Here is a 23,823-nt window from a genome sequence, read left to right on the forward strand (position 1 = left end):
ACATCATCAGTCACCTCAGCACTTTACAGAGAAATGTCTTCACTGAGATAACCCAGTTGCCCCGACAATGACTTGATCTTTTTGTACCAGTTCCCAGAACCATTTCTGAGCTATAGACTAAACATGATAAAGATAGTCCATAAAAGTCCCCTGTGTGTCTGCTTAATTGTTACAAGCTAATAAAGGCAGTTCAGAATGCCCGACGGAGCTCACAGAGCTCTGGAACAATGCTGTGCCCAGACACTGATGTGAGGGGTCAACACACCTGAAAATGCCCTTCCAGAATGGAGTGTGTCTGCCTGTTGATACCATGACCCTCGTAGAACCCACCAGTGGGATTCACCCAAGCAGGTATGCCTCCTCCCCGTTGATCTGTTTATGTCCCTCACCTTGGCATGTGATGTATTTACCTTTGCTTAAGAGCCAAAATTGACACTAGATATGGGAGTGTAAGAATTTAGATATTTTGTTCCTACCATTCAAGAATAGAGCAGTGCCAGGGAGCCTGGGGGGGGGGGCGGTGCTCAGTCAGTCAAGCGTCTACCTTCAAGCTCAGGTCATGATCCCAGGGTCCCAGGATGGAGCCCCGTGTTGGCCTCCCTGCTCTGCTTCTCCCTCTCCCTCTACAACTCCCCCTACTTGTACTCTTTTGCTCACTCTCTTGCTCTCTCAGATAAATAAATAAAATCTTAAAAAAAAAAAAAAAAAAAAAAGAACAGAACAGGATCACCACACTAATCTGCCCAGTCAGGGTTGTTTAAATATATCCAAACCCTGTTGGTCCGCAGAACGTAGCAGATACAATGTTACTGTGAGTGAGACTTCTCCAAAGACAGGAGCATTTCCATACATTTCTGACCACAAGGCAATGAAAATAGAATTAAATAAGAAAAGTAGAAGAAAAACAAAAAATTCTCAGCATTTGGAACACTTTTTTTTTTTTTTTTAAGATTTTATGTATTTATTTGACAGAGAGAGATCACAAGTAAGCAGAGAGGCAGGCAGAGAGAGAGGAAGGGAAGCAGGCTCCCTGCCAAGCGGAGAGCCCGATGCGGGACTCAATCCCAGGACCCCGAGATCATGACCCGAGCCGAAGGCAGTGGCGTAACCCACTGAGCCACCCAGGCGCCCAGCATTTGGAACTCTTAATGTAACTCATAATCACTATTCTAGACTGCATTTGGGAATACGAGGGCATTTTTTTTCTTTTTTTGTAAGTGATGATAAAAAGATGTTACCTATTAAAATCTTTGGACTACAGCCAGAGAATAGTTCTTAAACAAAAATGTACTGTTTTCAGAAACATTTATTTAAATGGAAAAAAAAATAAAACATAAAAATTAACCAACTTAACTATACTTTAAAAAGATTCTATGAAAGCAAACAAAAAGGGAGGAAATCAAATAGACTTTTGTGAACTGGGAAGTGAATTTTCAGTGCAATTTATAAATAAAACCAATGATTACTTTTTCTTAGAACGTTGTTAAAGCAACATAAATTTGATTAAAATTGGAAAATACAAATGAACAAGTTTCGAAATGAGAAAAGAGATTAGCATTTGCCAACACATAAGAGAAACAAAAAAATTATTAAGGAATGAAATAAGAAATAAGAAATAAGATGGATACAATATTTGGCTATTTCTTGCAGGAAAATGGGATGGAGCATAAGAATCTCTCAATGGCCCAAATATGCAGGGTATTGAAAAGTTATTTAAAAGTATCCCCAAATCCCAAATGTCACCTGAAACTAATATGCTTAGAATTCATTGTTTTCAAAGCTTCAGAGAATAACAATGTCCCTGTATACATTTTTCTTGAAATTCAGAAGCAGCCAATAAATGCGTGAGAGGATTCTTTCCTTTTTTTTTTTTTAAGTTTTAAGGTTTTTTAAGTTTTTTCTTTTATTTATTTGACACGGATCTGTGAGAGAACACAAGCAGGAGCCATAGAAGAGGGAGAAGCAGGCTCCCTACTGAGCAGGGAGGCCAATGTGGGGCTCGATTCCAGGATCCTGAGATCATGACCTGAGATGAAAGCAGACACTTAACCCACTGAGCTACCCGTGCACCCTCAGAGGATTCTTTCCTGATAGACACAAGATAAGAAAAATCCTAAGACAATCTCAGTCATTAATCGTGATGTTAAGCTTAGATGAAATTCAGGAGGAAATTGAAAAGACTATCCATTGTTATTGGTGAGAGTTTAGCCAGTTTAATAAAAGAAAAACCTTTAATTATAAAAAGTTATAGTAGATGAAATAATTAAAAGTTATCATATCAATTTCCTACAAAGGGTATATCTAATATAATTAGGACCTATTTCTAATAAAAGTTAAGATTTGAGAGATTCCTTTAAAACATAACAAAAAAGATCTACTTCATTCCAAGTAGTTATATAATACTTAATGGAAAATGGTTTATCAGAAATACCTGCTGTGAAGAAGCTAAAGAGTGTCTTCTTTGAGATCATATCCTTTCATTCTGTAGTGAAGCACTGGACATTTATACCAACAATGCAAAGAAGAAAGGAATAAATTTTGAAATTAAAAAAAATATTTATACGTATGCCTCTGTATCTAGAAAATATGAAAGGTAAAATATTATTCAGATCAAGAGGACACTTGTCTTTATGAGCCCTGAAAAATGTATAGAAATGTTGAACTATTATATTATATACCTGAAACTAACATAACACTGTATGTTCATCACACTTGAACTAAAAAAATAAAATAGAACTTGAAGAAAGGAATTATCCAAGATTATAAAACAAAGTAACTAGGTGAGATACTTTAAAATCTACTTCATAGTTTTTAAGCCTTGTTTCAAAACATTGTTGTTTTTTTTTCAGTTATCTATTTCAGTATAAAAACAACAACCCCAACATTTATTACTGGAAACAAGGATGTCTTGGGATCATTTATGTCTCATGATTCTGTGGGTTGGTTAGGTTCGGTTGGATGGTTCTTCTGTTCCCTGTGGTTTCAGCTGGAGTCGCTCCAGCAGGTGTATTCAGCTGGTGCTCACCTGGAACTGGGGACTTCACTCATATGTCCCACTGGGCTCTGGCTGCACCTGTCTCCTGCAGGGTGATTTTACTTCTTCACGTGTGAATCAGGAACCCCAATCAGGAGAGCAAAAGCAGAAGCTTCACGATGTCTTAGGGCCTCCTCATCTGGGAAGACTCAGAACATGATGATACCCCCACATGCTGAAGTCTAGCCCACATACCAGAGGTGGGAGTTAGGCTCCGCATCTTGATGTAACGGCTGCCATGGACACGTAACCATGTGTGTGGACAGTCTCCCACCAGAACAGTAGCAAAGGGCATTTAGCTGTATCTGCAAGATCAGATTATCCATTCTTTGGAAATTAAGCCGCCCTTAGAGTTACAATCCAAAAACCAAAAGACATTTCAGAAAGTGAAAAGCCCTAATATCTGTAAAGATAAGAATGGGTAGGAAACCTGTAATAAAGATGCCAAATCAATGAATTTTCTGAATGAGTTTGTAGATTTCATACAGTTTCAATATATTAGAGAGCTTAACTGCATCCTGTGGGAAAGAGATGAAAGGTAGCCCACCAAAACAAAGTCTACTGTACATCAATAATAATTAAACAGCATAGTAGTGATTCAAAAAATAGAAATTAATCCTTTTAGAGAAAGAGTAAGAGCCCAGACCAAAAATCTGAATAAAATTTAGAATTAAATGGGAAAGGAATTTATATACTCCACTTGGATTTAGGATTTAGAAAAGTCAATTGTAGAAACAGCAAAGTAGGATTACCATCTTGGAAGCAAGGTAATGCTTTCATTATTGGGTAATGAGTAAACATACGAAATATAATGTGGACAGATAAAAGTATTGAAACACTTAACATTTTTATGAACTTGAAAGAGAACATTTAGATAAACAGGGGAATGTGGGGGAGGATTTGTAGTAAACGTGATGGGTAAAACCAGGCCATCCCAAGTGCGTGGAAGGGCTTACCCAGTAAAAAACACCAAATCCCTGATTAAAAAAAAGAAAACCCATGAAGGCATATGGACGCACAATCCACAAAAGCAGAATCACAAAATAACTATTTGAAAAATGTTCCATCACACATGTAAATTCAAAATGATAATGAACTAGCAGCTCACACCTCCGGAAGATGAGAAATGGCCCCACGCTCTGGGAAGCATTGAGGAGTTGTCACAGCTGGCATCATTGTAGAGATAAAACGATCTGTCTCCTTGTGCAATACGACCATATGCAGGTAGAGCCAAGAGGGGGACCCACCCTTGACCAGAAATCACTGGAGATGGGAAGATAACCAAACTCTGTGCATCCGACCAAGTGTCAGAACACAGGCGTCTCCTCCATAGGCCTGTGAGGGAGAAGATTAAGTCAAGGAGAGGGACGGGTCTGCGACCCAGATTCTGCTCTCCTGCGACAGTTAAGTTCAAAAAATGGGCAGAGTCACAGTTCAAGTGTGTCTTGTTGTGCGCAGCCCTTTTGTTTTTGGGGGGTGAGCTGTGACCCTTCGCGCATGAGAACTCTTTAGTGATCTATGTGAGATAGTAATCATCACTTATCAGCCTTGCCAGCCCCATTCCCTTTATTAGGTGGAATACTGAAAGGTGTGGGCACGCCAAGTGATGCATGGGATAGAGCCCATCTCCCTCCAGGGTGGGCAGGGAACAAACCCAGTTGGAAAAGCTGGCTGTGGGTCCAGCGGTGAAGCAGGGGAAAGCAAGTGGAGTTTCCTCAAAAGGGCTCATTTATGCTGAGTGAAATCAGTCAAGCAGAGAGAGTCAATTATCATATGGTTTCACTCATTTGTGGAGCATAACCAATAGCATGGAGGACAAGGGGCGTTAGAGAGTAGTAGGGAATTTGGGTAAATTGGAAGGGGAGGTGAACCATGAGAGACTATGGACTCTGAAAAACAATCTGAGGGGTTTGAAGTGGCGGGGGGGTGGAGGTTGGGGTACCAGGTGGTGGGTATTATAGAGGGCACAGCTTGCATGGAGCACTGGGTGTGGTGAAAAAATAATGAATACTGTTTTTCTGAAAATAAATAAATTGGGGAAAAAAAAGGGCTCATTTATCAAAACATCACAGGTAGGCAGTGGGTCCTTGAACGGATAAAGTTTTAAATGCAAACGGGCTTTAAAAGGTTAAATTACAAACGAATGATGGGAGAGTCTGGGTTGCCGCATCCCACAGCCAACAGCAGGCCAGCCTTCTCCTCTCCTCTGGATTCCAGCCCCAGGTTGGTGGTGACAGCCGCCGTCTTCCCACGGGCACACGGAGGTGTGCGTGTCCCAAGTATCTGTGCACAGGATAAGTGCAGAGTCAAAGCTCGATTATCAGGCCCCACTGTGGGAGCGAAATAGTCCACGGAAACGTATTTTGCAAGAAAGTACAAGTTTATATTTTCAATCTATTATGTTCCATATGCCCTTGGTTTTTAAACAGAGACTAATAAGCCAAATTTTTTACGAAGAGCCCTGTTTACAGTTGTGAAGCAGGAGCTCAACCTTGATAAAGTGGTTGAAGTTACTGGTACTTGAACACGGACAGAGTGTGTGTGTGTGTGTGCGCACGCACGCGCGTATGTGTGTACAGGCATAAACAAAGTGACATAATTGGTTTTAAAATAAAACAGAAAAGTGCTATTAAGATGAAAAATGCAAAGTTAATTTAATATAGTAAATTGACTTAAATGATCTCAAAAGTACGGAAATTTTGTCTCGGGCCAGCAACAGTAGCTGTATCTCAAATGAGGCATGATCCCGGGACTTCTCTTTGCTGGTTACTGAGAGGCAGACTCAAGACCGTTATCTTGCAGCATTGATGTACAGGCTGCAAAAGGTTTAAGCCAAATCATTTATGTTGAAAGTGCAGTGTAACCTTTTTTTTTTTCTTTTTCCCCTTTCCTGGTTGCCCGTTAAGTCAGCTTGCTGAGATCTGATAAGCATAGCGCTCGGTATCAGCACCTTGAATTTGCTCCATGTAGCTACAAAGCCCTAGCGTCTCTGTCATTTGTAGTGATAGCAGAGCCACGTTGGAAGAGCTCTGTTTATGGGCACGGGCTCAGTTGGACAGGGCCTCATGCTTGGATGGCGTGCGTGGCCTGTATCCAGCGCACATACCCTTCTCTTAGTCCACGCCCTTGGCAGACATGACTAATCCATCAGAGCCCTCCTCCCCTCTGATGCCAGCTTGGCCCTGCAGCTGGCCTGTATCCAGCGCACATACCCTTCTCCTAATCCACGCCCTTGGCAGACATGACTAATCCATCAGTGCCCTCCTCCCCCAGTGCAGGCTCGGCCTTCCTGCTCGCCAAGTCGGCTCTAGATGGGTGTGGAATATCTTGTTGGCCTTTCATCCTCTGGCATGGTGCCAAACGCACCAACCAGAAATTGCATTGAAATAAGGTTTTTCCAAGGTAGCCTAAAGGGGTGGAGGGTTCTGTGTGTACCCCATGCCCGATGTCCCCCTCCTCCCTAGTCCGATGTTCCTGCACAGAGAAGAATGGGAAGAAGGACTAACGGCTATCTGTGTAGATTGTGGGGGATCATCTCTGCCGCAGCCACCATTTTCATGAAGGTCACACCCCTCTACCTGTCTTACGGTTTTGTCTGTGCCGCTGGGTTCAATGTCTGTAACTACCAGCTTACTGAATATTCATCCTCACAGAAATAAGCCCGGGAAGAAGAAAGCGTCCACTGCAAACTAAGGTTCTGGCACTGAGGTTCTCTGTTTTACAGAGCACTTAAGTGTCTGGACTCAACCAAGCAGCGTTCTGTTGGGATTTCAGCTTCCCAGCTTTTCAGATCCGAAGTGAAGTCCTCTTTGTGGAATGACATTGCTGGCAAAACACCCCTTCTGGCTTCTTGCCTCCTGACCAGCAGGACCTTGTTCCTCCCAGAGGAATGCTCGAGGGACTGCCAGAAAAAAATTCTTTTTCTATCAAATATGTGGATATTTCAATCAATTAAGGTAAAAATGGATGGAGCAAGCAAAGACATTTTTATCCGGACCGTCAGACTCAAGTGTATTAAGAAAGATGGAAACTCACCGAATTATACTGAATTGCATAAGATCTGGATGAGTCCATGGAACTCTTTAAAAGAGTGAGGAAACTAAATCCTTTATCTTTTTAGACATTCCTTTTTTTTTTTCCAATTTATTTATTTTCAGAAATTGACATTCCTTTTTTGTCAGTAAATTTACTGTAGAAAAAAATCTATCCGCCGCTGATTTTTTTTTTAAGTGTGAAGTGTTATTCAGGATCCTCACAAAACAGAGGATTATCTTGGATGTCATGGAAACCCCAGACCCTCCCTGCCCTGCCTCTGCAGCTGCTCGGCCCGGCCACTGTGCCCCATCACGCCTGCCCCCACGTCTGCCATTCCCATCCTGTCACGTGTAGAAGTAGGCAGTTCCCAGATTATGCTGTTAGTCTTAATTTACTAATTCTTTCCTCATATGCACAAATCCTACAAGTCAGGACCAAACTGGGAACGTGATCCTCTCTCAGGGACGCATGGTTCCAGAATGTCCCGTCGTCTTGTAGGTTTGCGGTATGGAGGACATCCTTAAAGACTTATAGACATATTCATTGAAGGGCATCTTTGTCCCTGTCATAGGGGAAATCTGATCTAGGAAAGCGGGCTGTGAGGCTGGAGAATGCCCCGTGGTCCCACAAGGCACTCAGCGCCACTGCCAGGAGGGTCCGGGCCCCTGGTGGGAGCTCCCAGCACCGTGCCCGTGGCGTTTTGGCTCACTTTCCTCCATGCGCCCTGGAAGCCTCCACCGTTCCTTCTAATTAACAGGAAGTGCGAGACCCTCTGTAAACCAGACAAGCAGGTAACCTCATTAGGAGACCAGTTCAGCAGCCAGAGGAAGACGGAGTGGGATAAATTAAGAACAGAGCACTCCTGACCGGGACCCGAGTGCAATTTCTTAGCCATTAATCAAATCATATGAAAAAGACACCGCAGCACTAATCCACCTGCTCTAGCCCTCGGATTCTGACTGTAGATGCACACGTGTGCTCGGGCACCCAGGAAAGCGACAGCAGGGTTCAGGAGAGGTGGATAATTCGGTATATACTCCCGGTTCTCGCCTCCACATTGTTCAAATGCGGGTCCGGTTTTCTGCATGCCACTGGGCATTTCTGGACCAATGCTCTTGGGTCCGTGTTCAGCCCGCAGAGCTGGGCCAGGCTGGTGCCTGTTTCAAAGAATATTCCATCCCCTTTCCTGCCTAGCTCGGGAAACCCTGAATGTGAAGGTGCGGGTGCCAAGACTAGAAATGGTCCGGTGCTGGGAGAAGGGTGGGTAGTCGTGCCATCCACTGCTACCACTGCCGTTTCTAGTTAAGAGTCTGTGGCCCAGCTCGCTCACCACCAGGTTCACGTTCACGGCGCGGGTCATTTAAGCGAGCCCCAAATGGTCAGGGGTTCTGACAGTTGACCTCGCCTGTGTTCCTCTTCATCGTTCACAAGCATGTGCATCCATCGGGGACCATGACACATGCACCATGGAACCACATTGCTCAGCATCCCGTGTTACTGGCTGTCGAGGGTCACACCACATGCAGCAGGACACGTACGCGTGCACGCAGGCTCTTCCAGGACCCCACTATCTGAGTCTTGTCTGGGCCCCTGAGGCTTCCAGGTGCATCTAGGTACCACTGTTCATAGGAAATTCTAAATCTTATTTCAGGTCTTGACTCAGATGAAGAACTTGGGCTGCTCTGTCACCACACGTCCTATCTAGGTGATTGTCCGGGGCTGACCACGGGCTCTGGATGTGCTGTAACCTTTTCTTTTGATGTCCCGTGTCTGCACGTCTGCATGGTTCCCTGAGCTCGGAGGGTTGGCACGCACAGGGGACGTGGGTCCTGGCTGCTGTGTCTCCGGGATGCTCCCCCCCCCAACCCACCCAGGTTTGGGGCCCGCTGGAGGAGGAGGGGGCCGTCCCCTCGGTCCTGTTAAGCAGCCCTGTATTCCTGCAACGCCGTGATTTCGCGCCCGGCCGGCAGCTTTGGCATTTCTTGGGATGTGGAAGGAAGAAAGCAAATTGGCTAGCAAATCCAGGATCTGCTAATCGACCCCGGGGCTGTGATGTGCGCATGCCATATAGCCCCCGAGGACAGCCAATCCTGATGCTTTCTGATTGCCAGAAGCTTGCCTGAGTTTGTTTTTCTTTGTTTTGTTTAAAACAGGGCAGTCACTGATGGGGGGGGGTGAGTGGGGTGTCTGAGGTCAGCGACTAGATTCGCTTCCACAAACATGTCCTTGTGGCTAATACTAAACTTTCTTCGTGTGTGTGTCCACCCCACCCCAGACCAGAGAGTGGCGTCCTTCTGCACCCTGACCGATATGCAGCACGGGGAGGATCTGGAAGGCGCGCAGGAACCTCCTCTGTGTGTAGACCCAGGCAGCGGCAAAGAGTTCATGGACACGACTGGGTATGTGAGCCCCTGGAGAGCCCCCCACCCCCCTGCCCCGCTCCTCTCCCCAGGCCCCCTGAGTAGCAGGTTCAGCAAAGTCGCAGGCCACCAGGAGATCATTTCCAGCTGCACTCCCCAGGGCCTTCAGGATCCAAATCCAGGACTGCGTGGGGCTGCCCCTGCTCCCCACCCTACTGGGGTGGGCGGCTTTTGGCAGCAGAAGTGCTCTGCTGTGGGCGGTCCCTGCCTGCCAAGACATGTCACCCCATGCCCATGGCGACAAGGCTGTCTGACAGAGGGAGGGAAAGAGGGGGCCTGGCTCTGCGTCTGCCGGTAATTGCTGCCACAGCCCCCAACAGACAGGGACTTTGCTGATCGGTCTCCCACTGCCAGGCGGCACGTGCAGGCCTGCCAAGGATACAGCTCCCCCCAGCAGCCTGGTCCTTGACCCTGGCCTCACCCGGAAGAACCATCTCGTTGCCCTATATTCTTGGCACGTTTATCGCCCACGGGGTCTATATTCTTTACCTGATTCCAACTTTTATATGAACTCGTGTGACCCTTAACTGGCCCACTCATCTTGGTAATGATATTTATGATATTTTCTTGACAGAGAAAAACAAATTGGGGAAATCGAATCTCTATTTGATTCCCAGGACCTCAATGGTCTACCTAGTCTCAGTTGACTAAACTGATTTAGATAATCTATCTTCTGTGTTTGTTACCAACATACATGCCTGCAGGTTCTGAGTCCCTTTTTAAAAAATATTTTGTATATTTATTAGAGAGAGAGAGACAGCGAGAGAGGGAACACAAGCAGGGGGAGTAGGAGAGGAGAAGCAGGCTTTCCGCCGAGGAGGGAGCCTGATTCGGGGCTCCATCCCAGGACCCTGGGATCATGACCCAAACCAAAGGCAGACGCCTAACAACTGAGCCACCCAGGCACCCCCTGAATCTCTTTTTAAATCAACAGAGACGCAGAAGGGATTTTCTACCAAAACAGCAATAAGTTCCCTTTCCAAATCTGACATAATATTACTTATTTCCTCACTGGGCTCTAAGCAAATTCTTTGAGTGAAAACTTTACCAACAAAATACAGAGTGTCGCTTCTGTACTTGCATGACCTTGAGTCCTTCTGACCCCACCCCTCTTCGCTAGGGAGCGGTCTCCATCCACACTGACGGGGAAGGTCAATCAGCTGGAGCTGATTCTCCGACAGCTGCAGACGGACCTTCGGAAGGTGAGGGACCTGTCGCGAGCCACCATCGGAAGTCTGTCCTGCACAATCACCCCCTTCCAACCAGTAGAAATAAAAATGAAGATGCTCAGGAAAGATTACCACCCTAGTCAAAGCCAAACGGAGACCCCTAAGGTCTAATTCTGGTTTCTAGCCTGTAGCTTATATTTTTTCACCCTAAGGGGACCCAAGAATTGCAGGAAATAGGACTGCACAAGGGTGAGCCCTCTGGGCCGCCAGTCTTCAGAGCAAGGTAGAAACACACAAGCAAGTGTTTTTTGGTTCGGTGAGTGATCAGTTGTACCAACAATTCAGGAGCTGACCTGAGAGGAGTTAGTTGCTACCAGAAAGCCTGTTTTCCCTGAGCTGTTGTATTCCCATGGAGTCAGCTACCTGACCATCATAACTTCTGCCCTGCATGTCCAGGTGTGTGCGGCCGGTCCCCACAGAAGTTAATTTGCTGAGCCCTTGTTGTATCATCAGCCCTGCACTGTGTAGCCTTGTGCTGTCCATGGGAATGGAACAGAGTGTGACAGTGGAAGGGCAGCGGGGAGATGTCCGAGGAAGTGCTTTGTCACTGCTGTGTTTGTTGAAGAAAGGAGAAATTACAGCCGGTGCCAACGCTGGTGGAATGATCCAGTTGCGAAGGAGAAAATGGCAGGGGGAAGAGCCAGGGGGTGATGCCCTGACCTAGTGCACAAGGCGGGGGCTGGCCTTGATTTGGAGTGGGGAAAGTTTGTAGGTAAAGCACTGTGGGCATGTGTGTGCAAACACACTCTCATGCATACATAGTTCACACACATATAGTCAGAGATAGGTTGACAGGGCTCCCCTCTGATGGTTTCTTTTTCCCAGTCATGAGCTGAGAGTGAGTGGTGGGGGGAAGGAGAAGGAGGGACTTGCGGTCAGAGGGTAAGGTATGGAATAGTGTAAGTGCACCGGGTAATACTTGATAGGATTTGCCAAGCAAGGCTGAAGGTACACCTGAATTTGTAGCCTCGGTTAAAGCGACCATCTGTTGGCGGAGTTAGGTGTCTCTCACCCACTTGGATGGCCACCTGTCACAGTTTGCCTGCAGTGGGGAGGTTCCAGGATACAGAATCTACAGAGCTAGAACCAGAAATGTCCCAAGCAAAATGTCTCCAGCTGTAGGTGTAGGGTAGTTAAAGAGTTGAATATATAAGAGTTGAGACAGGAAATCAAGACAAGGAGAGAGATAAAGAGACAAAACCCCTGGGGTGTCTGTAGAATGGGATTAAACTGAGGGACCTAGAGTATAAGCTGGGTGAGGAGACATGCTATCATGGCAGGGGACAGCAAAAATAAGGTAATACTGGTACATTAGATAGTTACTGGAGGAGTGGATACTGGTGAGATGATTCTAAAAGGGTAAGAGGTGGTGGTCAGGACGTGGGAGGCTGAAGCAGGAGCAAGGTATGTGGTTTATGGGTAATGGCAAGGTACAGGGTGTAGCCAGGGGAAAGGGCTTGAGGAGGGGTGGGTTTCCAGATCACAGGGAGGAAGTGGTGGAGAGACTGGATTGGATTTGGAATCATCAACAAACATGACACGTGGTAGGGGAGAGAAGAAAAGCAAACCACATTCTAGAACCTTCCATTAGTGATGGGAGGGAATGGAGACAAGAGTAGATAATTGCGGTGAGCAGGGGCGGCAGGCCCTGTAACCTGATGCCCCACTTCTCAGAGAAGCTGAAGTTTTCGGGAAGAACGCCCTCCCCCCCCCCCCCCCCGCCCCGGGCACGGAGGGATAAGCTGTTTGCCAGGCCTCACGTCTTCCCGCAACAGGTGGACCTCTCTCTCCCCTTAGCGAGCAGCCGGGAAAACAGTGTCCTCCGGGGAGAGCGGGGTTTCATCTGGAGGTGTGAGGATGAAGGGAATTTCAGGCACGAGGTTGACCGTTTCAAAGGCTTTCATGGCAGAATCCCAGTTTCACGGGTCATAGCAAAAGGGGCAGAGGGGTCTTGAAGAGGCCGCGGGCGCAGGGGGTGCTCCGAGCCCCGCCGGGGGAGGGGATGGCCGGCTCGCGCGTGACACCGTCTGTGTGCACTCCCCCCAGGAGAAGCAGGACAAGGCGGTGCTCCAGGCCGAAGTGCAGCACCTGCGCCAGGACAACCGGCGGCTGCAGGAGGAGTCGCAGACGGCCACCGCGCAGCTGCGCAAGTTCACCGAGTGGTTCTTCAACACCATCGACAAAAAGTCGTAACCCGGCCCTGGCCCGCCGGGGGTGGCGGTGGGGGTGGGCCTCGGGGGGGACGCCCCGCGCCCCCCTGCCCCCCGCCCCCCTGCCCCCCGCCCCCGGGAACTCTTCTACGCGTGGTTTCTCCGTGTGCTTGCCGCCAGTCGTACATGTCTTTGCCGTCCCACCCCGTCCAGCACCATCCACCCCCGCAGGGTAGGGAGGCCCCTCGTTCCTGGAAGCCATGTGGTGACAGCAGCGGGGACAGCGAGGCCGTGTGCTCGTGAATGTAACTCCCGGTGTCGAGATGAATGTAAACCCCGGCGTGGGTTGGGGCCTCTGAGTGGGACTCCAGGGCCCCGGCGCTCTGGCGCGGGCGTCCCTCGAGACGGGAGAGAGTGGGGCTCCGCGTCCCGCGCATCAGGTGACCCGGTAGCCATGGTGAAAGCAACTGACCACAGTCGGGGCTTTAGTATTGTAAGATAAACCCGGAGATGGATAGTCAGACATATACTTTAATGTTAAAGGTGCTCTATTTTTTTGGATGTACAGTAGTTTTATTTCTCAGCCACATTATCATAGCAATAAGAAAGAGACATAGGAACTAGCTGGAGAAGCCGTGTGGGGAAAATTAAAACAAAATGAAACACTGATGTCTTTAACACTAGTTTGAATGCAGTTCGTTTAGAGACTTATTTATTTGCAGGAGCAAATGGTGCCTGAATATTAAAAGTGTTCTGAGTTTTAAGAAAAAAAAAAGATACATATGCCTTGTATATGGCTCAGTAAGCAGTCCTTCGACTCTTAGTTCACTGTGTAGAGTTCACGCTCTGCTGAGAGTAGCGCACGCCTGCTTACATCCTAGAACCTCCTGGAACCTCCTAGAACCTCCTAGAACCTCCCGTTGGCGGGGAGCCAGCAGAATCCCATGTATACAATGCCAAATTTGTTTATCTTTGTACAGAAGCTCTGAGGAAGTGTCTTGTATTTAACGCCCTTATTTAAGCTTATTTAACCTTAAATTGTTAATTTTATAAACTTTGGTTTGACCCGCACTACGACGAGGGAGGTGTAGGCAGCAGCAAGCTTTGGACGGCCGAGCTTGCCCCTAACAGAGCAGAGGCAGGGCGGGAAATTCTAACAACTGGATGCTGCTAGTAACAAGTCCTTTGTATTGCTTTACCATTTTTAACTGTTCTATTTGAGATGAACATACATTTTGCTTTTTTAATAAATGTTCAAAAGAGGCCACATCAGTCACGGTGTTGTCAGGTGAATGTCGATCTGTAGCATCTCTGTGTCAGTAACCGGAGTGTATGAGAGCGCGTTTGGGGTCATTTCGTGTCTTAATCCTGCCTCCTGCTTCGCCACCTTCCTACCGAATCGCAGACTCATTCGAAGGAAAGAGGAACTCATGTTCATAGCAGCTGTGTCCACACACTCCTCTCTGTGCGTTTCACCAGCAGGATTCCCGTGCTTACAACTCAGGAAACTGAGTCTCAAGTTAAATGATTTACCCCAGCCAGGAATTTGGGTGTTGCTTACAAGAAAATACAGAAGGCAGAAAGAGTAAGAATTGGAAAAATAATCGGGAAGAGATAAACTATACGTTTGAATCAAACGTAGAACGAAGAAGATGCGGACGGTGGGCCCAAGTGGGAAGGGAGCCCGGTAAGGTACAAAGTTCTCAACCTTCTGAGAACATAAGTTTTACCAAGAATTTGGAGGAAGGAAAGTGATTTCTAGAACTTACCGTACAAGGGATGTCCTTTTTGGGCTGCACCTAACAGGTGTAGTAAAAATATTCTTAACATTCCTCTGATGTACAAATAGGCTTCCTAAGGCTGTTTCTTGAAGTGTGCTTCCAAAATGCCTCTAGTGAAGGCAGTTTTTCAGGGAGTCAGGACATTGTGAACCAGAGAGAGTTCTTCTCCACCCCCCTTTCCTGGCACTGTGTGCCAGGCACTGTGCCAGGAGCCCAAGAGCCAAGCAACAGGAGTCAAGCCCAGCAGGGTCCATCTGCCAGGGGTATGCAGTCTGTATGGGGGGACGGACATAAGATTATTTCAAAATGTGAGAGACAGAGATATAGAGTGCCTGGGATGGATTCCTTCAATAATCATTACAACAGCTGACGTTGTTGGGTGGGTCCTATGTGCCAGGCACCGTTCTGGTCCTTTTGATGTCTGCACAGCAGCCTGTGGGATAATTATTAGATGCACTCCCTCTACACAGATCGGGGATTGAGACATAGTGTGCTCAGGGGAGACGCCTATGGGTGGGAGATTTTGAAGGTGGAAAGAAAGCCAGCCATGAGAAGCTAGAGGAAGAATATTCTGGATAGAGGGGCCACAGAGTTCAAGGGCCCTGAGGCTGTAGAAAGTCAGGATGCACAGAACATAAGTAGTAACGGGGAAGTGCTGGGGACATGTTAGATAGGTAAAGCCAGATCAGCAAAGAATTACAAGCTATGGTAGAGTCTGGATTTTGTTCTAAGTCAAAAGGAGACTGTTAAAGCAGGAAAGTGCAAAATAAGATCTGTATTTTTTAAAAGACTATTAGGAAAATGAATGAATGAATGAATGGAATGGGTGACTGTTTGGACCTCTGAAGGAGAAAGGACCACCTAGGACAGGTATCTGCAAACTTCTATGTGGGGACACAGAGTAAATATTTAGTCTCTTTATATTTTAGTATTTTTAATATTTTTAAATTCTGGTTACCCTGGAAAGCTGGAAGATCATTCACTCTTAGCTTTCAGGCCACCCACCAGCATAGCTGACCGACCCGTGGGATAAGAGAAAGAGTAGAAAAGAGAGACCAGGGGCCTCGGTGGTTCAGTTGGTTGAATGACCGATTGTTGGTTTCACCTCGGGTCATGATCTCGGGGTTGCAAGATCAAGCCCCATGTCGGGCTCCCCCGCCATGGCCAGTCTCCTGGAGATTCTCTCCCTGTGCCCATATCCCTGTGCTCACTCACTCTCTCCCTCTCTCCCTTTCTCTCCAAACTAATAAAAAAATTTTTTTTAAATGTGGGATCGGTTCCAGCGAGAGGTGGGCAATCACAGCTATAGTGAGGTAGGACAGGTGGAGGAAAATAAGTGGGTCACACTCGAAAGGTAGACCCCACGGAACTGCTGATGGGCTGGAGACAGAAGGGAAAGTTTTGATTCAGGGATAAGACCTAAACATCAGAAGAAAGGATGGGTACCATGTTCATCAGAGAGCTTTCCATAGATCTGGCCAACCTTCAATAAAAGCTTACCAACAGATGGTCCTTGGCTAGGGCCTGAGAGCGTCACTGACCAGCCGTGGATGCGTGCGCTATAGAGGGCATGAAGCAGACAGAAATGTTGACATTGTTTAGAGAAAAGAGGAACCTGACCAAAACCTAGCTGAATGGAAAGCCATCCCACCTTCCTAACATGTACCTGCAGACAAAACCAGAAGGTTTTTTTTGAAGACATACTTCTCAGTCTACACTGGCCAAAGATTAAATCATCTCTCAAGCCCACCCCTAAAGGGTCGTGCCAAAGAATGGCCAGGATGATGTTGGCCTGTTCAAGTTTTTCCAAAGGCGTGCTTCCAGTCAACAGCCAAGCCATAGAAAAATCTCCTCACACACCTCTAGTACATGTGGTTTTGTGCAACTTGGCATCCTAGTGAACACTGTTGGTTACAAAATGTACCCTTCACCGACGAAACACTTTGACTTTCTGGAACATTCACTGAGTACAAACTAATTAAACATTGGAATATAGCCACTAGAATTATTTTTTACTTTGGAATAATTAATATTCAGCAGGTTTTTTTCCCAACCATATGGAGTAATCTATTGTGTATTAAGGCCAGTCAACTATGTGACAGAGTTAATTTGTATTTTAGAGGCTTCCATCCTGCTATTTGTATCAAGGAGCAGGTTCATCATTAAAAATACAAGTTAAATTTGGGAGGGGGATAATCCCAGGCCTGCTTTTGCTGACCTCACAATTCTCCTTTGAAATGCCAGGACTCTTGTTGTTCTGCTAGCCCATTAAAATGCAGAAATTGATTATCTATCAATAGCCAAAGCCTTCATCAAACTCAGAGCCATAAAACTATGGCTTCCTATCTATAGATTCAAAGAGATATCTATAAAAAGACAGTAAGAATAATACTCTTGATGACTTCTTCATGAAGCGCTATAACTGGTTAATATTGGAATTTGGGGATATTAAAATGACTTGCTCCTGGTATAAAAATATGAGCCTGAGAAACCTGGAATTGTGGTTTAGAGTGAGTACTGACATCAAATTTAGACTGACCAGCCATGAATTCCCTAGTTTTGGAGAAACTGTGTCATAGACCTTTGTAGAGTCAATCCAACTTTTGTTCCCAACCAGGTGGAGGGCATGTCACTACAAATAAGCCGCCATCTTTACATCTGCCATCCTCACCGCTGGAGTCATCATGAAATATTTTTGGGCAAAACTTGTAAGAGGCAAGTCCCAGCTTCTAGAGATTATGAGATCATCTCAGATCTGCTGAGGTCAAGCCAATGTATGTCCTTGAGAATTTCCAAGTTGGGGATGGGGGAGGAACCAAAGGAAGTGATACAGATTTTTACATTTGCACCTTGGAATTATTGTCAGGGGTAAGTTGCAGGTCGCTTGAGTGCTTGTGGATTTGGGGCTTAAAAATTTAAAACCACTCCCCTAGATCTAGTGTTCAGGAGTGCTACTTAGTAGCGGAAAAGAAAGTAAATAGAATTGACTGAGTTTCATTCAACACCTGCTTAGAGGCAGGTGGGAGGTAAATGTGTTTGTTTATGCTCCACAGGATGGAAAATGGCAAGAAACCTGCCCAATCCAAGGCATGGGTTGGGTTTCTGACCTGTGACCTCCAAATTAACCCAAAGACCAAGCTTCCTGGCTTCTCAACAATAGGAATTAGGCAGAAGCTTAAGCACAAAGAAAAAGTCTTTTTATGAATTTTTAAAAAGGCTTAAATCATCACCCCCAACGGTGACATTCTTGAATTTTTAACATGGAAGATTTGGGGTTTGTAAGTTACCTTAAAAAATAAAAAAATCCTTTAGGCCCTTCCAGTTTATCTTAATATCCAAAAAGGCACTGCCCTCTTAAATCCTTACCATCAAGGTTTTGGTACAGCTGTTTGCAGACCCAGAAGCACACCAGCCTCTGGTTCTCATCCATAATATTAGAGACCTGCCTACAATGTGCAGAGCAGCTCCGGTTTTCAGAAGAGCAAATTAAAAAAAATCATCAGCTCCCTTGACATGCAAATGTCCTTTTGCTGATAAACTATAGCCGAGTTATTAAAGAACAAAATTAAGGGTTAGATTACCTATATCCTGGGCATCGATACCCATCGATCGGATGGTTAGGCACTGGTGATTGTGTTGTCTGAATATTCCGCTGCTCTCTTGGCCTCCTCACATGCAGCGAAATCATGATGAAGCCTGTGCTAGAGGAGCATTCCCAGTTGTAGCCTTTCAGTTCATTATCTGCCTCAGCTGCCTCAGAGAGAGTATGGCTACAAATACACACCTGCAGATGGAGATTTCAGACCCCGGCGGTCTCCTCGATCACTGCACATCACAGAAATAGGGTTTGGGCCGCTGGGTGCTGGTCCCTCTTCTCCGCAACCGTGATCAGTGATAGAAACCAAGAGGGACCTTGCTGAATGCTCCATTAAATTGGGATTAATTAAACATGGCAGTCATGTGCTCTTCTAGGATCTGATTAGACACCTTGTAGCAGTCATTACGGAACCCCATCTGGGCTGAGGGCTGGCCAAACAGCAGGCGGAGACTCAGAGTCCCCACTTCCATGACTCCAGAATTCTGAGGCAGTCTTTATCCCTTTAAATTAAGTACTTGAGAACTCAAATAGCACTATTCCAGAGAGGAAGAGGCACTTGCCTACAGCAGGGCACTGAAGCCAGTTGGGTTTAGCCCCCCTCCAACTCCCACTTGATTCTATTTTTTTCGCTACTATTGAACTATCTGAAGGCCATTGCTCAGCCAACATTGTCCTCAAACCATTTCATTTCTGAGTGGCTGGGCAAAGTGGAGGCTTGGTGGGGACCCAAGTAAAAAGACTGGCGTATATGGGGCCACACTGTTTATACTGATCCCATTGAGATGATCTCTGAAATCAAGTGTTTCTCCCTAATTTAACAGATCTTGTTCTGTTCTTTCAAAGCAATAGCCTCTTCACCGATTTGCCCTGAAATGTACAACCAAACTAAACTTGGCTGCCCTAATTGTCTACAGTCTCATCGTTTGTATGAGGATCATTCCTGCCCTTGACTGATTTCCAAATGCAAGATTATATTGCCTTAAATACTATCCACTAACATAGCCACGTGTGGAAAGATGTCTATAAGAATCCTCCCTTCTTTTGTCCAAAGAACAAATTTGGGTACATGAACTTCATTCTACCACATAAATACGTTCTATTAATGGATTTGAACATCACACTTATAGATGTACACTCTGTTTATAAAGGATTTTTTCCAGTATAAATGACCATTTTCAATATTCTTGCTTGGAAATCTTGACTCCTCAGCCCTCTTGCAGTAACCCTTGGCTCTTATAGAAACCCATTGCCTTTATTCTTCTCCAAGACGTCATCGTACATGGCCTTGTTCCTCCAGAGTTTTGCCTTGTGATGAATCGTATTATAAAGGAATGGACGCTTGGAATGAGTGTTGACGACAATGGGAAGAAAAGGGAACTCTCGTGTTGTTGACGAGAATGAGGAATGCTGCAGCCACTGTGGAAAACAGTTTGGTGCTTCTTAAAAAATTCAACCTAGAATGAGCATTGGACCCAGCAACTCCACTTCTGGTCATTCCACCGCCCCCAAAAAATGAAAGCAGGAACTTGAACAGATATTTGCACACCCATGTTTGCAGCCGCAGTATTGACAGTAGCCAAAAGACAGAAACAGCGCAAGTGTCCATGGATGGATGAGTGGATAAGAAAACGTGATCTATCCACACAATGGAATTTCATTCTACCTTAAAACGGAAGGAAATTCCGACACTTGCCGCAACACAGACAAAGCTTGAGGACATCATGCGGGGTAAAATCAACCAGATACAAAGGGACAAATCCTCTATGATCCCCGGTACACGGGGTCCTTATAATAGTCAACTTCACAGAGATGGAAAGTAGAATGGTGGTTGCCAGGGCTGAGGGAGGGGAAATAGGAAGCTGTTATTGAATGCGGACAGAGTTAGGGGAGTTTGGGAAGATAAACAGAGCTTTGCGGATGGACGGTGTGATGGTGGCGTACAGCGTGAATGCGTTTGGTGCTGCTGCACTGTACCTTTAAAAATGGTTAAGACGGTACATGTGATGAAATGTGCATTTCATCACAATTAAAAATGAAGGATAGGAATAGGGACCTGAAGGACTCAGTCTGCAGATAAGCACCGAGAAACCTAAAAAGCTTAAATTCCCCCAAAATAGAGGTGGTTGGAACAAGGCAGGAAAGTCTAAGAACACCAGTGACGTGGTCTTTGGATGCTCAAGGGAAGCCGGACTTTGATCAATTGCCATATATTCAGAGAGAAGACGCGTCATCCCAGAAACTTGGCTCTGGAGCCCGCAGGAGAAGCAACAGAGGAAAAAGGAGCCCTTCTCCCTGAAGAGTGATTAATTTGGTAATTAATGTGTAGAAGAGGAAGAACGATTCTGAAATGTTTGCTCCAGGGTCTAAATTTTCACAGTTAGCTCTGCAGTTGGAGCATCTGGCAGGGCAGTGAGGTGGGGTGAGCTGAAGAGTGAGATCAGACACCAGGGCAGCAGGGGAGGGGATTAAAGACGGATAGCTTTAGGGGTGCTGGAGGACTCAGAGCCTGAAAACCATGGACAAGAAAATTCTTCAAAATAAACAGACCATTAGGAGAAGCCTCTGGTACTGATTAGAAAAAAGAACCACCAAGGGACCAAAACCTTCAAATTCTCACTCTATGAAAAAGACAACTGCATCCTGGATAGATGGGTCAAGGGCTGGGGAACTCAGGCGACACCCAAACTATAACGTGGCCTGTCCTGGCTTGTTCGTCAGCCATGTCAAAGGAAGGGTCATGTTTGTGAATTTCGGGCCCTGATTGTATTTGGGGTCAGGATATCTGTCTTCCAGATCTGATTAATCTCCATCAACTTAGGACCATCAAGACTGAAAGATAAGAAGAAGGAAGCATCATGGGACACCTCTGAGGTGAGGAATTATTGGGGAAACCCTCACTTTTCAATACTGCTTTAATCGTAAACTGAACCCTATTGGACCTGAGCGGTCAGGGCCCAGCCCCCACACCAATTTTCACCCCGGCCATGGAACACTTGAGTGTAATCAAGTCACAGATGCAGAACAGGTCAGATTCAAGACTCTCCGTTGCCCCATGTCACTATTTCAGAGGGGCAAGGAGCACTGATCAGTTCCTCATTCTTCAGAAGGATGAGTGCCCAATTCAGCCTCGCACGCAGGTGGAAAGAGCCCGGAGAGAAAGGCAGATGGACTCTGTGCTCCTGAACTACGTTGGGTCAAGGCCATGCACCTCCATTCAGAGCCTCTGGGGACTTCACATTGGCTCACTCGTGAGCACCTTCCCATGGAAAAGTCATGGCAGTTCTGAAACCTGGAAAGGTTCATTGGTAGTTCTGAAAAGGCTAACTGGGTCCTCCCTCTTACCCCTAGAAAACCGAGGTTATCAGCAGAGACTGTGCTTGGGGCTTCCTGCTAACTGCCCCAGGGCAGATCCAGCTAGAGCATCCTCAGAGTCAAGGACGGAGCAGGACCCAACGACACGTCTCCCAGGCCAGGGACCAGCTCACTCTCCCAGCCCGTCTCCCTTGCCAAACTGAACGCCTGGCAGTGAAAACATTTCCCCCTCCCCTCCAAGTTTTCCATTTTCAAAACTGGCAAGACAGAAGCCATCTGGAGGCCTGTGCCTGGCCCCTGCGAGTATCCAGAACCCGTTTTCCAGCCCCTGCATCTCTCCCAAACCCAGAAAACATGTGTTGCTCCGGGTCAGCATGATCGCGCACACTGTAGCTCCGGCTAGAAGCTTCTGAGCTTCTATCGTGGACTCACTTCTGCTGGAAGGAGCTGAGACTGCCTGCCCATAACCAGAGTCCACGGGCAGGGCAATGGCGGGAGGATATCTGGATATCTGGGTGTGGAGGACTGGAGACAGAGTTCCCTTCCTGGGGAGGGGCTCCTGGTTCTATCCACCCCTGCAGGTGGAAGCTGGCACATCTGTGTGGTTGGGTGCTAAATGCCATTGGCTTTGAGGCTGATTCTTTAGACTTTGGAAGGGGAGAGCAGAGCATGGTCAGGAGGGGGTTTAGCCTTGCTGCCTTTATGGCAAATGGTGACCCCGTCCCAAAGAATGTGCTGGGTGGCTGGGTGAAAACCATCTGTGGTTGAGCGGCCAGCGTGAGCTCCGGACTGCTCAGAAGGGAGCACGTCAGGCCTCTCCTCGCTCAGGCTGCGTCTCCTGTGTCTGCACTCTGTGCCTGCCTCTGCACGTGGAGATCCTAAATACAGAGTACTGTCAGACATACGGGACCCCGAGCCTCAGCAGGGCAACGGTCCCTCAGAGCACATTCTCTAACACGCAACCACGGACTCAAAGCAATATGTGATTTTCTCCATGGCCCTTCTGTCTCCTTGCGCATTTTTTAACTAAATGGAAATTGCATATAATTTTGCTCTTTGTGTGAGCATCGGAAGGAAGTAAGAGGCGAGACGGGCGAACAGGTGCACTCTGGGAGGCTGGAAGGAAGGTGCGTGGGCACTTGCGTATTGGGGTGGGCACGTGGAGGATGGGTCTTTGCCTCTGTCTCCTGGGACATGCACGCCCCCCGCCCCCGCGCCTCCCGGCTGCAACCACCCACCGCCAAGGCCACACTCCCCGTCTTGTCTTCCTTCTCCCCCTCTGCCCTTGAAACCCTAAGCTCGGATGCCCCTTCTCCATCTTTGCTTCCCTCCCTCTGCCTGTCAGTCTCTGCTGCGCACCTTGCTCTTTTGACTCTCTCTTGTCCCTTTTCCAAGATGAGTGAGTCCTCGACCCCAAAAAGGCCAGCACCGCCCCCAGGCTATTGGCTTCTACCTGAAACCCCACCTCTCATACCTTCATCTTCAAGGCCGCCCGGACCTGTTGCTTGCCTTCTTGCATCTTGAGAAACTCTTGCTAACTACTGTCTTTCCTTTTTAAATATGCATATATCTTTAATTTCATGGGAGTCTGCCCCCACTGCCTACACGCTGTCTGTATGCCCCTGGGATGCCAAGTACTCATTTCTATTGCCACCACGGCCCCTGACCCTGACGGCCTCAGTGGCCACCAGTGGCCTACCAGATCCCAAAACAAATAGACATTTTTTTAAAGTTTTTATTTATTTAAGTAATCTCTACACCCTACATGGGGCTTGAACTCACGACCCCAGAATCAAAAGTCACTCACTCTACTGACTCAGCCTGTATGGTGCCCTCGGACATTTATTTTTAATAACGATGGTCACCGTTTATTACAGTTTTCCTACATGCCAGCCCCTGGCACAGGGTAGTTTGGAAACTTTTCATATTTCCAGACCTTCTCCAGGACCCTGGGTCATGCTGCTTCTCTGAACACTGCTTCCCACCTTTCCCTGCCCTTCTCCTGTGGCCAGTCCTCCTGGGGTCACCGCCTCGAGCCAGCTGTCCCAGCCTGCCATGCTTTGGGAGTCACTTAGACAAACCACCTTCAGCTTTTGGGAGAGTGTGCGGCTTCTCTTACCTGTAGCAGAACCTTGGCTTAGATCACCCCGGCTCTGTTTCAATTCCCTCTCGGAGCCGGAGAGTCCCAAACCAGAAGTCTGTTCTTCTGTGTCAATTAGTAAGCTTTCAGGTGTAATTAACAGAAACCTAATTCAAACAGATTT

General features: G+C 46.9%; 1 protein-coding gene across 3 annotated transcripts in view; it reads left to right on the forward strand.

Moving 5' to 3' along the window:
* Nucleotides 1–12,932, forward strand: part of SIPA1L2 (signal induced proliferation associated 1 like 2) — a 212,922-nt gene extending 199,990 nt beyond the window's left edge. For 2 of the 3 annotated variants that reach the window (XM_044239358.1, XM_044239359.1), the window contains 3 exons: nt 9,345–9,468; nt 10,610–10,691; nt 12,765–12,932. In XM_044239358.1, the coding sequence (XP_044095293.1) occupies nt 9,345–9,468; nt 10,610–10,691; nt 12,765–12,911 (353 nt within the window). In that variant the 3' untranslated portion in view covers nt 12,912–12,932. Of the gene's footprint in view, nt 1–8,720; nt 8,775–9,344; nt 9,469–10,609; nt 10,692–12,764 lie in introns of all 3 variants that reach the window. The other variant, XM_044239357.1, reaches the window with a different exon arrangement.
* Nucleotides 12,933–23,823: the final 10,891 nt, after the last annotated feature.

The sequence above is a fragment of the Neovison vison genome, chromosome 2 (genome assembly GCF_020171115.1).
Source record: "Neovison vison isolate M4711 chromosome 2, ASM_NN_V1, whole genome shotgun sequence".
Lineage (NCBI taxonomy): Eukaryota > Metazoa > Chordata > Mammalia > Carnivora > Mustelidae > Neogale > Neogale vison.